Source organism: Limanda limanda, chromosome 8 (genome assembly GCF_963576545.1).
Source record: "Limanda limanda chromosome 8, fLimLim1.1, whole genome shotgun sequence".
Classification (NCBI taxonomy): Eukaryota; Metazoa; Chordata; class Actinopteri; order Pleuronectiformes; family Pleuronectidae; genus Limanda; species Limanda limanda.
Window position 1 is genome coordinate 21,563,880 of NC_083643.1, and position 19,621 is coordinate 21,583,500.

The 19,621-nt window shown below is 40.2% G+C and overlaps 2 protein-coding genes across 2 annotated transcripts; both read left to right on the top strand.

Moving 5' to 3' along the window:
* The first annotated feature begins 1,672 nt into the window (after nucleotides 1–1,672).
* On the top strand, nucleotides 1,673–11,822 carry LOC133009295 (rhombotin-1-like). Its single transcript, XM_061076763.1, has 5 exons — nucleotides 1,673–2,049; nucleotides 2,932–3,145; nucleotides 7,007–7,132; nucleotides 7,465–7,573; nucleotides 11,205–11,822. Exons 1-4 carry the CDS (start codon nucleotides 2,028–2,030, stop codon nucleotides 7,568–7,570), a joined length of 468 nt encoding a protein of 155 aa, XP_060932746.1. The 5' UTR covers nucleotides 1,673–2,027; the 3' UTR covers nucleotides 7,571–7,573; nucleotides 11,205–11,822.
* Nucleotides 11,823–13,095: 1,273 nt separating this feature from the next.
* ric3b (RIC3 acetylcholine receptor chaperone b) lies at nucleotides 13,096–18,558 on the top strand. The gene is made up of 6 exons (XM_061077372.1): nucleotides 13,096–13,216; nucleotides 13,835–14,055; nucleotides 14,916–14,994; nucleotides 15,873–15,966; nucleotides 17,161–17,291; nucleotides 17,973–18,558. The coding sequence occupies exons 1-6, from the start codon at nucleotides 13,096–13,098 to the stop codon at nucleotides 18,470–18,472; spliced, it is 1,146 nt and encodes a 381-aa protein (XP_060933355.1). The 3' UTR covers nucleotides 18,473–18,558.
* Nucleotides 18,559–19,621: the final 1,063 nt, after the last annotated feature.

The window sequence follows — 19,621 nt, forward strand, 5'->3', positions numbered from 1 at the left end:
ACCTGAATTAGACTTTTATTTTCCATGACAGCTGAGCAGTCAAGAACTCCTCCCCAAATGTGGACCTTGGGTTGTGACTGTTTAATAATGATCTTTCCTTGCTTAATAATGGCCTGTCAAGCTCAGATTTTCCATTATGTTTCTATCCCAGATCATTTACATTAAGCAAGACATAACATAACGGTCAAATGATAACAAAAGTGTTCAGAGGAAACATGACCTAAGAATATAAAACATGTAATTTGCTATGTTATTGCTAAATTCACTGTCTTTCCATTCACTCACAATGAATGGAGAGATGAGCAAAAACAAGACTCACAAGCAACGCGCTTCAGGACCGAAGCTTGGCTGATGGTGACAGAGTTTGAACTCCCAGCAGGTGAAATCACTGCATGGGGGGGAAGGTTGTTTGTTCCGATCACTGGACTGTGCGGGAAAAAAAGATGAACAGTTAAATATACAAGCCTCTACTTACAGCATGCAGTGGATTTGTGCTTATTTAGTATGAAACACAGAATGAAGCTGATGGAAGGCCTCACTGGTTGGTGGTTTAATGCACCTCTGTATTATCAATCACCATTTGTGCATATAATCTGGTAACGATATGGTAACTCATTTAACACAGCACTGATAGCACTACTCCCATTTACCAGTGCAGAGGTGTCCTTGAACAAAGTCCCTTGAGGTGCCAGCTATAGTGGTGTGTTTATGGAGCAGCACCTGAAGTCTGCGTCAACTACAACCAGCTGTGTGGAAGAGGGTGCGTTTGCAAGGTTAAAAACATACTCTCCTCTTTCACTTTTCAATCTTTTCATGTGTGCAGCCCAGGGACCACACACTAAATATACACATAAAACCAGTATCCACTGTTGTGGCTGGTTGGGGTTGGAGGCTCTTTGGTACATATACCATGCAGGTGGCTAAAGTTCCTACAAAAAAACAAAATGATCATCAAGCAAATGGATTATGTTCTTTAGTTTCATGGTTATATGCATCACAATAGGCTTTTATAATCATACATTATTAATGGTTCATTCATAAAACCAGTACTTACACCTTTTGGACTCATTGAGCTGCTGCTGCAATACTGTGTACTTTCACCCTCACCTCAGCTATTATTACTTTTTCACGTAGAAATAAAACACACTGAATACCTATATGTCACATGCACGTACACAAACTCACGCATGCACGTGCACGCGCCTTGAAAGGGGAGCCTCACATCTGTGGTGGTGGTGCCACACACACACACACACACACACACACACACACACACACACACACACACACACACACACACACACACACACACACACACACACACACACACACACACACACACACACACATACACACACACACACAGCTTTACAGGGCGCCCCGGAGATAATTGGTGTCCTTGGAGTTGAATAAGCTCATTCTAAAACACCTCAGGCCCGAGCTGTCCTGGTGTGTATTGAATAATTGATTCGGAGAGGGAGAGGAGGCGCTTACTATCAGATCCGAGCATAATGACTGTATATAATTAGCACGCAGCGTTGAAAGAGCCGTTTGACTGTGGGAGTTTTTTTGCCGAGAGAGGAGGAGAAGGAGGAGGAGGAGGAGGAGGGAGCAGTGTGCAGGTCCAGTGTGAGCCGAGCAGCTTCATTCTCATTTGAGGGGAGCAGCCGCAGCCTGAGTGCACACACACAGAAATGCTTATGCACTGACATCAGCTGAGATAACGCGCAGCCTGATTCCTGATCGGAGGACAGCAAGGTGATAAACCCGGGGACGCACTTCTCACCAGTCCACGGTTGGATGGATGATTTTCACCCACGGAGAGCGACTCTGTCTCTGATTCTTCTCTGGTCTTCTTCGAGAACTATGAGGAGCGGAGCTGCGAGTTTGAGGGACTCCTGCTTGTGATTCACACAGAGAGTCGCAGAAAAGAAGCTCAGTGGTTGTTAAGGCAGGAGAAGAAGAAGAAAAAGAAGAAGGAGTCTGTTTTTTCTCCTGCTGTTGGACTCTTCTCGTTTTCTAGAGGGATGGTGCTGGACAAGGAGGAGAGTGAGTGTAAAGATACATTTCTGTTGAACTCATAAATACTTAACACTCAGTGGCCAGTTTATTTGGTACACATGTACAATGTAATGCAGTCTAATATAAGTGGTTTGCCATAGTCATATATAATTTTGGTGACACTGTCATAAAGGTGTTAATTTAACTATGGACCAGTATTGATGCCATAGTTTACGTAAATATACTCAAAGGTGTTTCTAAGATTCTGCCCAGCTCATAGTTGTTGATAGAGAGGCCATATAATGTAGTAACAGTGATAAACATCATTTACACACTAGCATGTCAATAAAGATCATTTCATTTGTTGACTTGCTAGAGCCCATACAGGTGTACCTAATAAAGTGGTAACTTGCTGTATATGTGTATGTTTTTCTGACCTCTAAAGAAAGGCAGAAGGATGTGGTTTGAGGAGTGGGGAGGTGTGTACCACTTTGCAGAGGACAGATGTTTTCAAGTAAAACTTGAAAAGTCATGAAGATACTTTTGTTTGTAATAATACCTTTTCTGTGTTTGAGACATCTCACCTGTACGTATTCTGACAGGGGATGTGTAGTTATTGTTGCATCTAAAGTGTCTAACTGTTCATTTTAAGTGAGATAGCACTATAACATTTACTGTAGTGACATGTAGTATGTACATGTCTGTATGTACATGTACGTACACATAACTGTAGCCTAGATAATTAGTATTGATCAAACGTTTCTTTAATCATCTTACATCTCCTGCGACATTGAAAACATTATGCCTTTTATATTCTTCTTCTCTTATGGTCTGAGAAATTCAATTATGACCTTTAGTTATGTTGCCAAGCTCTCACATCCCTCTTTTTGTCTGTTTTCGTCTGTCTACCTGCTGGATGTCTCCTGCCAGGTGTGTCTCTCGTGTCCCTCCAGTCCAGAGAGAAGCCGAGGGGCTGTGCCGGCTGCAACGGCAAGATCCGAGACCGCTTCATGCTGCAGGCGCTGGACAGGTACTGGCATGAAGACTGTCTGAAGTGTGCCTGCTGTGACTGCCACCTGGGCCGCATGGGCTCCACCCTATACACCCGGGCCAACCTCATCCTCTGCCGCAGGGACTACCTGAGGTAACCTTAACCTTTCTACAGGTGCTGTACAGAGGATATGGAAAATGACTGGGTGCAACATGCAGCTTCCAAACAAATCAAGGGGTCGAGTGCAGAATTTGCAGTGTACAATCAATAGCGAGATCAATACTGTAAAAGATGAAAAGTGCTTGCTGAAGCAGATTGCTGTGACTATAGATCCACACAGGGTCCAAGTAAAAGAGTGTATTTTGATAATGGAGGTTATCATGGAACAGAGATGTTGGAACAGAGATGTTAACTTCAGTCTGCATGAAGGCCTCCCATTGACAGCCCAGTGGGAATTTTAAAAAAGTCACGTATAATGACAAGACTAAACAATAAAGCTTTCAATCAAAAACAGTGCAGGCAGCTAAACTGTTCAAAATCTCAAATACTATAGGCTGTTCAGAGATGTTTTTACCCCTAACTTGGCCTCATTGTCAGGTTTCTGAGAAATACCAAATATCACCTCAATGAATAAATGCATTTGGAGTTTCACCCTCTTAGTTGTGCTACTAAAGTCTGTTTTAAATCAACATGTAACATCTGCACTTATGTTAATCACACATTTTTCCTGCTTCTTCTGTACATGAAAGTAGTTCATCCCCTGCAGGGACATGTTTTTGGCCATCCATGTATTAAAAACACAATTATTACATTCCTAAAAATGTGATCTGGCTTGAAGAAGAGTTGATGCAACAGTGCACTGTGAGTTTAAACAGTCTGGACTAAAACTGAGCTGTTTTAGTGAACAGTAATGGAAGATATTTCAGCCTGTTTCCAGTTAAAGGACTCAAACCCACAACAGTGCAGTGTGGGGTGGATGATTGCTCAAGTTTCTCCTTATATCACATAGTTTACAGTGAAAAGAGAAAGAAACTGGTGAAATTGGAATAAAACCACTAAGGAAACAGACATGAATGTTCAGTGCAACTATTTCAGGATGTTCAGGAATGGTATCGTAGTATAGTTTTATAATTTACCATCAAATTGTGCTTGTGTTTATGACATAGGAAGTCTCGGACACACTCTTGGCGTTCAAGCCGTGATAACGCTGCCACTATAGGCACCAGTAACGTGGATGCTAATATTGATGTCACAGTTGGTATCGAGAAGTCACAGAGGCTAACAAATGGGCAAGCTAACAGTAACGTAATCCCTAAAAAAAAGGCATAATGACAGAAAGCAAAGATGAGGCCATTTGTAATATCAACATTTTCCTTATGACTTATGACTAAAATTAGAAACAAAAACGCTGTAAAATATATTACAACGAATTAACTTATCCAATGAAGATTTGGTATTTCTGGAAATAACAGCAAACACGTCACAACTCGTGAATTCTGATGTTTGAGAAAGGTCTGAGGTTCGAGCTGGTGAATACCACAGTGCGGACTCCTCACATGACCATGTTAAGCACAACGCCATCAGAAGGCACCATTTATGTCTTGTCAGGTCCAAGTAACAGAATCACAATATATCCCATAAAAGTGGATTTTACTTAGTTTAACTTACTTAATTAAATGAAAACAACTTATAATTATTAATTTGTAAGTTATATGGTTCGTAGTGAACCGAATGAAGCCATGCTAGCTGTTTCCCTCTGCTTTCAGTCTCTGTGCTAAACTAAGCTAATCCCCTGCTGTTAGCAGTGTCAGCCACATGTTCAGTGGTATCAATATAAATAAAAAAGTAAGCATATTTCCCAAAATGTCAAACTATAAATTGCAATAGTACAAAAGTCCAAGTGAAGGAAGACAAACACTCACGTGTCGAGTATGTTTAACTATCTGCCATGCAGACGGGCTGGAAGTCAATCACACTCTAAAGCACTTTAAACACTAACAACCCTTCAGATAGAAATACATACTTTAGATTGTGTTAATATGTCATTTTTAAAATCCTCTATCGTGAGGCTATTCAAGATCTGACCTTTCATGACTGTAATGCAATATACAATATATTTCAGGAAGGGTTTAAATAAACTTGGAATTTAAACATTTTTCCACTTTAACAATCTTTAGAGCATGAATCTTGAAGTCACTATGTTCTATCCAAACTAAGATCTGGCTCCGTCGGCTCCTCTGAGGGTTATATACCCTTCATTTTCTTGCCTGGAGTAATGACGTCTGGTGTCAGGTCAGCAGGAGAACTCCTGATATCTCAGCCACATTGCTGAACTCATGTGTTAGTCTCATGTACAATCCAGCTGGATTTGGTTGGAGTTAAGTCTCTCATTAGCTGCGCTGCACTTAAGAGACCAAAACCCCTTTTGACAGTTAAATTGGCTAGATTGCCTCCTGTTTTCCTCATCATTGTGAGGCTGCAGACCAAAAGCCTTTGAAGAGCAGGATTAAAACCATGTGATTTCTTTTAATTGGCCCATTAGTAGAGAATTAGCATTGAGCTCCGCGGCCTCGTTAAGGAGGGGGAAAGACCCACCAGGTGCCTGTTCAGGACTCAGGCTCGTTAGATCAGAACATTCTGTTAATTAGGCCTCGCTTTTGTTCCCGAGTTGTGAGTCACCCGTTTGATGACGTTTTCCACTTATCGTCCGAGGCTGTGGGATACACACTCTCGATGCTTTTCCTGCCACCTTCTGTCGTTTTTCAATCTCCTCCTTTTTCTATTTGGCCTCTAATGGAATATGGAAATCGGCGACGGTCACTTATACCGTCATGTGTGTCGGGCTCTCAGGGAGCCATTTGTTCATTCTTTTAGAGGTGAATGAGAGGTGAAGCAATTTGTGGCCGGTCAGCTCTGAGTCACGGAGTATTAAAAACAACGCAGGGTTTGTTCCCAGGTAGGTTGAGGACAAAGTTCAAATGCTGTCACATAAATCGTTAGTTTCAGGAAAGCGTGATAAATTGACTCACAGATTCCTGCCTGTAACGTCATAATCACGTCCTGCGGGGCAAGAAAAAAACATTCATCTGGTTCTTAAAGCCCAGTGACAGTTCCGTATAAATCGTGACATTTTCATATCAGTGAATCTCCATTTTCTCTTTCAGCAATTGGCATCTTGAGGTAGTGATCCAAGTTAAACCCAGATTATGAAAGATTAAACATTAATGTTCTGCACGCTTACTTTATTTAAGTAAGTATAGGAGCGACATAAGTGTTGTTTTGTTTTTTAAGAATAAATAGAGAAGAAATTCTAGTCAAGCTGCATTCACATTCACAGAAAAATCTGTTGGTAAGAAATATATGTGTATTTATAGTGATGTTATTGTTGTACAATCAAATTCAAACTTGATTTACTTTATAGAATGAATGGGTCTCATAATACTATACACTGTATTCATACATCCTAAAATAAAGAAAAAAACATAGAATTAAATAATGGTAAAAAATAACAAAGGTTTGACCTCTTTAGCAATAGTGTGATAATCATGTGAAAGAAAATCAGTACTTAAATTAAACATCATTAATATCTCCAGCTGTTCATTAACACAGGAAGACAAATATAAAGAAACTATTGAGGCGTCATTAGCCATTAGCTGGCTGATTCAAGGTTAAGACCCTTTTTTATGTGCATGATTGTGCTCAGAAATTCCTCCTCAGGAATTACAATGATGATGAGAATGTTTTTTTCTACATGGCTGCTTGTATTTATGGTCTGTACAATAAGATGTGAGTGCTGCATTAGTTTGTAATAGAGCAGCAGTAGCCAGCAATAATCAGTAGGAAGCACAGTGTAGTATACAACAGTGGGCACGAGCAAATTCAGGGAGTTGTTGAACTACTTTTGAGGCTCTTTCATTTCTTAGTTTCTTTTTTTTACCCTTTATACAGCCGTGTGAAATGTGTGTGAGTGTGCCCTGACTCCAGGTCTGCTTGTTGCCCTCTGTATGTCTGCAGGCTCTTCGGGGTGACGGGGAACTGTGCAGCCTGCAGTAAGATGATCCCTGCTTTTGAAATGGTGATGAGAGCCAGGGACAACGTCTACCATTTAGATTGCTTCGCCTGTCAGCTCTGCCGCCAGAGGTAAGATTAGGGGAGCAATTAGCCGGGGTGATCAAATTCAGTCGACGGTGGTGTACTGGTGAGCTCACTGGTCATCATGAGACTATTACCACTGCATTGTAATCAGACCATGGTGAAATGTACTGCCCAGTTTAAAGCCTCAAGGGGTTAAGGGCTTTGTATATAACTTGAACGGTTAATCAGGCGGTGATCATGCAAGATTACTTTTCTGATTATCATAGCAGTGGATGTATTCTGAAAATATGCCTGAAATGCTCCTCTGGGGCCTCATGATTTACTTCAGCTCCAGCAAGAACTAAGACCCAGTTCCATATTTGTATTCCTCTCTGCAGATTTTGCGTGGGAGACAAGTTTTTCCTCAAGAACAACATGATCCTGTGCCAGCTGGACTATGAAGGAGGCCATCTTAATGGCAGCACTGAGAGGCAGCCTCACTAAGAGGTAATATTCTGATGATGATAAATTACAGCTCCAGACAGCTGCTCTGACAGTTTGAACTAAACCATGCACCCTGGTATCTGGGAGGTATACAAGTGAACTCCCAAGCTCATCGTGTATATGACCACATGCACACACATGAATCCTTGCCAAGATACGTTGTAGCATATTATCTTTGAAAACCTCTGCATTGCGTCACTGTGAGCACGGATGAATGATATACATGTGGTGAGTTTTAGGGCAGCTAATAAAATGGATTGACGTCTGATAAAACATGTTGTGTTGTTGCCAACTCGGTGAACCACATAGTTCAAACTGATGTATGAGGTTTTATTTGAAACATATAGCATAACTTTCAAACATAGCGTGAAGCTAGCCAGCTTTAGCTCAGCAGCAGCACTGTCGTACCTCAACCAAGTCCAGTTGACCAGTTTTTTTTAGCAGGTGGATACTGGTATACCTCCTTTAATCCAAATTAGAGGGTACACTCAGGTTTTTTTAAACTTGGGTAAACCAGCTAAAAGACAAGACTTGACTCTCTCACCTCTTAATATCCGGATTGTTTGTCAGGAGTGGGTGGAGAACCAAATGGAGCTACAAAGACAGCTAAGCTTTGGATATAGATTCATCAGGGAGTGAAAAAAGACAACCTCACAATAATGATAATGCTCCATATTGGCTGGATGTGTAAAGCGACAATTTCTCTGCTCATGAATTATCTGCAACAACTTTATAAGGCAAAACTTTGTCAGATGGTTGCGTTTCTACAGATTTTTCAGCCCCTGAGTAGCTTGGAGAATTATCAGTGAAACTCTAAATCTCATCGTGTTTAATGCTGTGGATCAGTTCATGCTGATTTCTTATAATGTTTTTCCCCTTTCTGTTCATCACATAGAACCAACCCTTAGTCCGTTTAGGTATAACATTACATCTCTGCAATATTTTATCATACAGCATCTGTAGACACTGATGGGTCTGAAGGATTCAAAGGCACAGGCTACTTGTGAAACTCTGTAGAAATTAACCACAACCCAGAAAATAATTACATATTTCACTGCAGAAAAGCCGTCACACAATGAAGTGCTTCAAATACACCATTATTCTTAATCTTAACATCAGACAGTGACTCCTTCCAATGACACTCCACATTTATCATATTTTGCTCCAATGAAATTGTGGTCATGCGACTTCTCTGCTTAGAGGAAATGATGAATCAGAGTTAAACTGAACTCCATAAGGTTTTTTTTCTTACAAAATGAAGATCAAGTATTATTATTAATGTTGCGTGGTGGCATAGCTCTCTTTTCTCTTCTGAGAAAGAATGTAAATCATTACAGAGGCAATTAAAGGAGACAAAGGATACTTTTTCAGTTTGTCTGTCCTCTAGTGTTTTTTATAGTTTCTTTTTATTAAGTCATGTGACAGCACTGTGCTCCATATCAGCCTAATAAACATAGTGGATATTCTAACATCACAACCAAGTAAAGCAAGAGCGGGGGGGCAACATTTCCCATGTTCCCTGGAAGTGGTTGACCTATCACAACAGAGTCTTAAAGAGACAGGATCTAAAATCAAGTGTTTCAGGCAGAGGCTGAAAAGAGGAGCTGCAGCATTTGAAAGTGTGAGAAAGTCATGTGTCTTCTGAACATTAGAGCATGTAAACCTTTTCAATCAATAACAGAAACTAAAATTATTAACTTGAATTTGAACAGAATAAATATAATTAACAAAACAGTCCTAAGGCAGTATGTATTTTCTGCTACGACATCAAGTGCGTTACCTCATCACTTAACAACATACTGTATATGCTGTGTGCTGCTGTGGTTGCAACACAATGAAAGTGGATTATTGAGGGTGAGCTGTTTTTCCAGAGAAAGATGAGCTCATCAATATTACATCCCAGGCAGAGTGTCACCTGATTTTACTGAATCACATGTTTCTAGCTTCCTCATATGTGCCTGTTGATGGGTGTGTGAGAAGCGGTCCAATGTGAGATTTTGGAGGAAGGTTGAAAGCAAGTGCAGCAAATACCATAGAACCCACAGTTGTGAAGGTTTAGGGTTTTGTCCAGTGCTGAAACATTCCCTGAAGCCACAAGCAACACAACCAATCATTATAATCCAGCTGTACAACTACAGGTCATTAAATACACAGCACTTCACTGGACACTTCTACTTTTGGTTTCAAGTCATCCAGGGTTCATGCTGAAACAACTTTTAGAGTTTTTTTTTCATTTTTCAAAATAAAAGTCCTGATTCATGTTAAAGGAATTGTTCACCCAGTCAAAAACACTTTTGGTGTTACAGGGCTAACAAGCGTTGCAGCCAAATCCAATACAATTTATGTGGTTCAGACGTGATAAAACAGAAAACAACGTAAAATGCAACCTAGTTGTCCAAGTGTCTGGAAGCCCTGATATTCAAATTCAACTCAAAACGGTGTCATTTATACCATGTTTTTTCATTTATGGGTGAACTATCCCTTTAAAACGTGACCAAACCTGGAGACTTAAGTTGCCTTTACGTTAATAATGGTATTGAGCTATTGTCAGATGTTTGTTCGCTGTATGAGTGTGTTACAATGGGACTCTACTTTAGAAATCTAGTCCAACTTGTGAGTTTTGATCAAATGGCTACAGTGAAGATGTTTTGGCCACCAGATGCTTCTTTATTTAAAAAAATACTGCACAGCTGCATTTGTTAATGCCAGTTACTCCAACTCTGACTATAGACAACACATCAATGTCAAAGAAAAAACAAGGCAGAAAAAAAACAACTTGAGAACACCGGAGAGAAAACTGGCAAGAGACTAAGACCGTAACCAAACAGACGACTCGACAAAGAGAGAACTGAGGACTTGACTTAAATACAAACTGAACTGACGACAAACTACAGACAGGTGGCAGAGGTCAAACAGGTGAAACACACCAAGGCAACAAAACTGGAGGGAAACACACAAAGGCAGGAAGTAAAGTGAACAGAAACGAGAGAGATCAGAATTTCAAACTAAAACAGGACCCACGGAATGAAACACAAATCTAAACACAGAATGAAAACCAAAACAAGGAAACACAGGTACAAGTAAGCTAGAGTTCAACAACTACAGAAGATCATACCATGAACAGAAGCAATTTGTGTCTTCATTGGGGAGTAGTGGGCCAATGTTGTAGCAATATTATAAGTGTGTGTTTAGAGAGTTGTGTGTGTGTGTGTGTTTGTGTGTATTTTTTGGGGTGGGGGTGTGTGGGATTAACTCAAAGTGTGTGTGATCAGGGTGATGAAGGAACTTGTCACTCATTGTGGCTCGCTGATGTGTTCATGCTGTTTGGACAACAGCTTTGTGGCCCTGAGGAAGGATTTTACTCAATAGTTAATTGTAGGAAAAATAAAGAATACTGCCCTGCTACAAATAAATGATTGTTGATTGTCTTTGAAATAGAGTCGAATTTAAATCAAGTTTAGAAATTAATTAATCACACAACAATTTATTCACAAATCTTGGCCACAATTTATTTCAAGAAAAATGAACATTGCTGCTCAACCACAGTTTGTGGATTGACAAATTATTTTTATTGAATGTCTAAAGCCACACAGAGTGACCTGGAGCTGTTTTTTGTTTTCTTCTCTCTCTGCAGATCAGAGCAGGACGACTGTGAACAGTAGTTTGCTGTTTCAGACTGAAATCCCCGATGGGATACGTTTCCAGCAGCTCATGGTTGAACTCTCTATGATGGAGCTGCACTGTAACCAGCCTGAACATGGATGTTTCTGATGAAACAGACCCAGATGGACTAATGAAACTAAGAGGACGATATTTTCCAGAGCACTTGATGTGGACTCGAATGGTTCTGCCCCCCTTTTTGTACATTCAACAAAAATAGACTGAACTTATATTTGCAAATAGAGTCAGTTGCTCCAAAGCTGAAACACTAGACGGATGGACTGAAGCCAGTCAGGCCACACATAGCATCAACCAAGTCATCCATTAGAGGAAAATCCCGAATTCCCAGTGATTGTCCAATCATTCTGCCTCCTCTCACTGAGCTGTGTTTTTGTGGTGAACTCCACCCGTCTGGCACGAAGGACGACCCAAATCAAACTGAAACATATTTGCAGATACAGTTTGGTTCAGCTCAACAAACTTTGGTGGATCAGCTGTTTTATCTCTTCGCTTCTCGACTCTGAAGGCTCGAGTGGGACTTCAAACCCGCTGTAGCCTTATTTCCACTCTGGTCTCAAAGTGTTATTTTTTTGCCATGAATAATAAAAGAGAATTTTAATTTCCGTTTGTGTGGTCATTATTTATGCTCTGACATGAGGGAGGAAAAAATGTAATAAAGAGGAACAGACTTGTCACGTCATTTAGTGAGAAACCAGTCCAGTGAAGCAAAACTTTGGAAAAGTTTATTGGAAATATTTTAGAAAAACAGGAAAACTGTTTGGGAAAAAAAATCAAAATACTTTTTACGTCTGTCTATTTGTTTGTTTGTTGGTAGGTTGGTTTGTTTTTTGCAAGCACGAGAAACACATGATATTTTGCAGTAGGATACAGTAGGTCAGAATACGACCTGTTAAATTTAGGGGTGGATCCAGGAACTTGTTCATCCTTTAACTAAACTTGGGGAGATTCTTAAAAGCTTAATACTTAGTAGATGGGAAATTTCCCAGTTAAAGTCTATAAGTGGATAAAACCCTGATCTTTCTGATTTTTGTTTTATTATTATAATAAAACACCCGTAGCTTCCAAATGCATTGTGTGTTATTTGTGATTTGCTAAATAAATTAGCTTCATTGTTTTTTTATTTCCTAAAAATGTTCAAATAAACTTGACTAATTAACAAATTAACAAGACAACATAAAGGACACATAAACATAATAAACAAATATAAATAATTTGATGTATTACGACAGGGGTTTTGAACAAAGTTTCACAAAAACATAATATTACAATAAATTAAACATAATACAAAATAAATAAAGAATGTGTCTCAAAATTATATCAATCTATTAAATGTGGTGCAGAGATTGAATTTTTTAACTGCTTTTCTATTACAGAAGTTAGATATTGATCAGATAAAGATGATTTTCGTTTTAGCAATTCACATTAAGTTAGACCTTGGCCAGTAATTAGCTTGATTATCTCTTAAAATACTTAATTTCAAAACATGTGTAGCCTACGTACAAACATTGCAGATAAAAGTAATAAGTCAGTTGATAAAAAGACAAGTAGATAAATAAAAACAGAACTAAAAAGGATTGGCTTCATTATTATCTGTGACGTCGAACTCCCCTCTGTGAAAGAAGCCTGTGTTAAACAAGGTCCTTTAGCGACATCCAGCGGTGAAACCCGCTTGTTACAGCCGCGGTCTACTTCCGTTCCCTCGGCCATCACAAGGAAGTGGCTCCGTGGATGCAGCGGCCGCCTCCTCCTCGGCCCTCGGTCCCATAGGCTCGGTCCTCCCGGCGATCAGCGCTCTCATCCCGGCGTGCTCCTCTCCGCGGCCCGTTGACCCCCCACCGGTTGCCATGGCGATGTCCACGTTCCAGAAGGTGACCCTCGCGACGTGTCTCGCGCTGTGCGTCGCGCTGCTGATTCCCAAAATGCTGCTGTCGCGAGGACGGAAGGATGCTGCGGAGCGGCCGGAGGGTGCGTCACCTTCTACCCCCCGGTGTGCTGAGGCTCACCGGGGGGTGCTTGTTTACTAACGGTTCACAGAAGTGATTCCGTGTTTATTTTGTGTTTTTATTTAAAGCAAAACGTGTGCAGGACATTAACGGTATATCATCGTTGTTGCAGTTACACTTTCCTCCCTGAGGAGGGCGCCAAACTCACATTCTTTAAATAGTATAAAAATGTGTCTAGAATAAAGGTGATATACGTCCGGGTAAAACTAACAGACAGAATTTAGCAATTTAAAGTTTTTATTATATAAATGCCATTCATTTATTTAAAATACTGAAAACAAAATGATACAATTCAAAATACTTTCATTTATTTAAAATACTGTACTTGTGTACATTAGCTTTAGGGGTAAAAAAAAGTATACAAATTATATATTTAATATGATGTAATTATAATAAGTGACCCGAACACACCCATATTTATCACCCTGTTCAGTTCTACAAAATACTTTTATCTCATTTATATGAGACAGATTCCTAGACATTTGTTATGTTTTGTACTGATTATCACAGTCTTTCTCTGGTGTTATTATTGTTATATATTAAGCATATTTCCTCTTCACTTGTCTTCCCCTTCTTCCAGGTTCAGGCCGTGCACCCCCCATGGTGCACCGACAGGCGGCCCCAGAGGGCCGGGGCCAGAAGGCTGCGAGCGCCGGCTACTCCAGAGCCCACAGCCCAGAGGCCTCTACCAAGGCCAAGGGAACAGGAATAGGAACAGGAGGCAAATCCAACCTGGCAGGACAGATCATCCCTGTGTACGGCTTCGGGATCTTATTCTACATCCTCTACATACTGTTCAAGGTGAAAGACTGCAAACACAATACTCAGCATTATGGTACTGTAAGGATTCACAGGATGCTGGATACTGAACCTCAGTATTTCTTGGTAAAGGCTTAAATCTGTCTGTTGCTATCTGTCCCCTGAAACTCTAAAACGTGGAACTGAAGCTGCAACTAACAGACCACTCTATATATATGTTCTTAATTCATTGTTTTGTTAGTAAATTGCTGTCTTTAAATGTTGGGTTTTGTGCAAAACCCTAAAACATTCATTACCTTGCAGCAAAATCTACATGTTTACAAGAAATCTAAATGTTGATCACGTCAATGGCAACGTCAGTTTAGTTGAGCTTCACTGAACTTTGAATAAACAGGTGACCAGCTCTTTGTGCAGCAGGGGGGGTGCGGCTCTAGGATTCCAGCAGGTTTTTACTTGTTGCAACTCAATTAGTGCAGGTCACTTTTAAAGTCTCAGAAAGACAACTTTAACACAGGCCAAATATACAGCCCATTCCAAACAGGCAGGTTTAAAACAGACCCTGCACTAGTCATACTTCTGCCAGCACAGGGAGGTGGTTTATCACATAAATGATATACATTAGATTTATAACATATTTTGTTGTCTATCAAGTGGGTGTAATTCTCTGCTTATAAAGAAGTATCTTGAAAAATCTATTCTTTAAACTTAAACCTTAAAATGTGACATATATTGTAATGATTATCGTATTCAACTTTTTATTTTGATACCTTTTTTTGGCCATATCGCCCAGAGCAGAGAAACATAAACATGAGTGTGGATGTGGTTTGATCGTTTGACGGCAGACAGACACTTTGCTGTGGGGTTCTTTGAGATTTGAATCCCTGTCATTGTCTCCCTGTCAGATCACATCGAAAGGCCAGAACAAACCATCAGAGAGCAGGTTTCCTTCAACCCGCTCCGAGAACAAAAAGAGGAAGATCAGTGAGTACCTTTCAGCAACAGTTATACTCGTTCTCTTAGCAGCTTTCACAACAGGCTTCCATCTCAACGGTTTTAAAAATGAGCCCTGAGCACCTGCACTGCACCTCTGTGATGTTTGAATTCACTTATTTTCTTAGATTTTTGGATGAAAGCATCAGCCGAGGGGGATGTTATACAATGTTATTTCCTGGGGATAAACTCTGCTGTTGTCTGTTGGTTTTAGTATTTAAGATATAATTGTCAGATGAATGACGTGAAAAACTTGATGAAATCCTCCAGGAATCAGGATTAACAGGTCATAGATTCATCTACTACACAGAAAAACTGGAGTACTTATCATGATCTCTCTGTATTTTAAAATTGCACAGTTGTCATAGCAAACATTTTAATATAAAACCTTTTTAACTGGAGGGTATTTATTTTCCATTTTTGCTGTCACCCATTAAAGGGGACATTTCTTTGGAAATGAGTAGAAGCTTTTCTGTAGCTCCTTCTGTGTGTGTGTGTATATCACATTTGTATTAGGTCACTTCCAGTCTCAGAAATCTTCCCGGCTGACGTGCACGTTCATCATCTCAGTGCATTAGCGTAATGAGAAATAAATTATTGTTGGTTATTTTCTGGCATATTGATTCCCATAAAGCGTCAAACAGTGAGATGAATGGTTGTGCACTTTTGCTGTGAAAACAATAAATTTTCTAAATCATTTCCCCAGTCCACTCTTGTCTTTATTGTAGTCTTTTTAGCTAAGATTGTTTTTAAACCTGGAACGTAGTGTGTGTGTGTGTGTGTGTGTGTGTGTGTGCATGCACACGTTGGTCAATTACATAAATCCATCTCTCCGTTGACCTCCTGCTCTTTCTGTCTTCTCCCTCCAGCCGACTTTGAACTGTCTCAGCTGCAGGAGAAACTGAGGGAAACAGAGCTGGTGATGGAGAACATTGTCTCCAACGCCCAGGACAGCCCCAGCAGGTACGTGTGTGTCTCTACTGAGGAATCTTATCATCAGGAGACCTCCTCCTTACATCCCGACAGGAGCTCTTTCCTTTATCTGTTCCTTCCACAGTAATGATTGAGACCCTGTATAGACCTGGTATTAACATCCATCCTGAGGGATCCAGTCACGAATGGTCAGTGCTAAGTTCAGGTCTGAACACACCCAAATACATCCGGAGATTGGATTACTCAGACCACATCCGCAGGTTTTCTGATCACCTTCTTTTTCCTGTGTGTCCTCGGCCACACAAATGAGGGGCCGCCTACTCAGCTGACTTCTCTGACCCGCTACAGTTTAAATGTCTCTTCGCACCTCTCCGTGTCCGAGCATTGATTTGTTTTCCGCCCACAATATCAACACTGGTCAGCCCATAACGATTGGCACTTTTCTTAAATTGGTCAAATCAATCCTCATAGCTGTGCATTCATTCAGTCCCTCCTGACTCCACTTACTCTCGTTCTCTCACTCTATCACACAGGCACACACTCACACACAGACACAAACATTGTCATCGGACAAATCTGCAACAAATCACGGGCCTATTTACAGATCTTGTGATCAGGTCGCTCAAGTTGGATGTTAAAGGAATAGTTCACCCAAAAATGAAAATTCACTTATCTACTCACCACAGTGCTGATAGAGGTGTGGGTGAAGTGTTTGCAACACACAAACCACTTTACAAAACACTTTTGGAGTTTCAGGGTTATATAGCGTTGCAGCCAAATCGATTAATATTGAAGTAACTGGTGACCGATTCTTCAAACGTAAAAAAACAACAGAAAAAGCATTAAATGCTTCCATACTGCTCCTGTGGTGTCATCCAAGTGCTGTAAACCCAGACATTGAAATTTGAGTCGAACTTATGAAATGACAGCGAACATTTAGGCTAAAAACATGGTGTAAATGACGTAATTTTGAGTTTAATTTAAATGTTGGGTTTTACGGATCTGTCCTGCAGTCGTCAGATGTGTCACTATTATAATGTTGGTTGAACGGTTGTTAATAAGATAACAATAGTTGATATTGTTTGTCACCAGCCCTCCTCCCTGTGGCTCCGTTTGAAGGAGACCCTCCCGGCTCAGGCCTCTTCATATCTAGGGGTAGGGCCAAGGGAGAGGAATTGGGAATTGTAAAAGTTCTAAATGTGTTCCTTTCTGTCTGTGGTGCAGGGTGAAGGGTGTGATGGCAGATCAGGAGAAGAGTCTCCTGCAGCAGCTGACTGAGATAACTCGGGTGATGCAGGAGGGACAGCTGATGGAGGGCATGACTCCAGAGAAGAAAGCCCAGGACAACTGGGAAGGTACCTGAACACAGCACACTCTCAGCTGCTATCTTATGATGGTTATGTATATTGGTATAAGGGTTATCACTATTGACGATAATAGTTATGTTGATGAGTCCCAGGCGCCACTGCTACAGAGCTAAATTGCACCATATTTGACTCTGCACTTTGTTGGGCCCATAATGATATATATGCTAAGTATGAAGCCAATAAGATAAACGGTTCTCGACATATGTGAGCCTCAGACACACTGGGATTTCTGAAATTAGTTACTTGTTAGTTGCTTGTTCACCACTTAATAGTAAACTGGTGGAAAAAATCGGGTGGAACAATTTATATTTCATAAGGACTGTTAACACAAATCCCATTTCTTTTCACAACATATATAAGAATATTCTTTCTATTATGGGTTTGATTTCTTATTAAAATAATGTTATGTAGAATAATTCAGTGTACGATAATCTGAGACCACTTTCCCTTTTGAGCATCACTGTATTTTCAAATGTTTGATGACAAAGATCCTCATAAAATCTCAGATAGAGGAGGTTTTTATATTGCTTAAAACAACAGTATCACTCAATGATTAATTCTGTTTCTATACTGAACTGAAAGCAATATAACGTGTTCTGGAATTGTTTGCCTCTGGAATAGCTCTTTCATACATGGAGACCTTGAGAAGTCTCTTCATTTTCCTCACAGATTACCCTGAAGAGCCTCAGCAGCAGAACTGGGAACATTCTCCCTGCTGTTGTCAGCACAGTGAGCAGCACCACAGTCCACACACAGAGACAGAGGCCGACAGGACCGAAAATGCTGCAGGTGACTTGCTGGAAAATGTTCCTGCTGAGGAGGTTGCAGGCAGAGCAGAGGCCGAGGAAGCAGAGGACGTGACCACAGACGCTGTGAGAGAATCTGATTTAACTGCAGGAAGTGAGGAGGATGCAGGGCTACAGAGTGATTTAGCTGCAAATGAGAGGGAGGAGCTACATCAACACAAAGAGCCAGGGGGTCAAATTGATCTGGGCGTCCCAGAGAAGGAGCTGGCCGGAGTCCTAAAGGAACTGGAGCTCACACTGCAGATGACGACCATGATGGAGCAGGAGAAGGTGGAGGACCTCACCCGGCCTGTGGAGACTGAACCTGCTCAGAGTCAGGTCAGAAGGAGAAACAGGAGGAGTGCAAAGAAAGCTGCACACTGACTCGAACATGACACACATGAACTTGAGCCTCTTTTTTTATTATTTATCTGTTGTCATGAGATGGACGGTAATGTGAAGGTTGGGAATAGCAGTTGTTTCTTTAATAAAGTGAGTGTAGGAGAAATATGTGGACAGTGTTTTTTATTAATGATATCAGATGTATCTATTGGATACAAAAGAAAACATAGTATAAATATACTGAATATGTTTCTTTGGAAAAAACAAAGGCCTAGTATTTCATGATCAAATATAAAACACCAGTCTCCATAGTTAGGGACCGAGAACCTAACAGTGGAAGGCTTATTGAAATGATTATTATTATTTTTAATTGAATTTACTTGATGCAGATGGGACTTGTACTATGTAAAATTGTGAAAGCAATACTTGACCACCAGTATCTTGAAATATTGCTGCATGTGAACAAACCCAGTGTTTACTTCAGTTAGGAAAGTGATGAGTTGGTTATCTACAATTGAGTATTAGAGACATATTGCGAATAACGTAATATTACAAGAATAAAGTCATAATTTATGAGAATAAAGAAAAAAGAAAAACTTAATTTTCAGAAAACCAGATAGAAACAGGCCCACGGATCATTTTAGCTCCTATCAGGGCAGTTTTCTGTAAAATGTCTAACAGGCAGAAATAAATGCAGCTGATAAAAACTGGACCTGCAATGAAAATAGTGATTGATTTGATTACATTACTGTAATTTACTGAGGGGATGTGTCCCCCCCCCCCGTTTTCAGCATCTCTGAACCAAATTAATTGGAAACTTCCTGTAGTCTTCGCGTCCCAGGTGGATACATTTACTCTATATATTTATATTATTTATAAAATATTTACTGACTAGGAACCGGTATTCAGTTTAACGGCTTTAATGTGAACAGACACAAAATATGCTGCAGTAATTGTGAGGAAATGGTTCAATGCATGTTTGGTATTAAGTGTCCCTGCTCTCTTCTAGACAACGTGTTTGTGATAAATAGATTTTCTGCACCAACAACAGTTTAACTTCTTCAGCTTGAAATTATTAAAGATTTTTACTTTTATAAAACTTATTTATTCACTGTTCAGAAAATCACCCGAAAGGACATCAGTGATTTAAATACTGTGAATAAAATGGTTACTCCAGTTTCCTCAAGACTC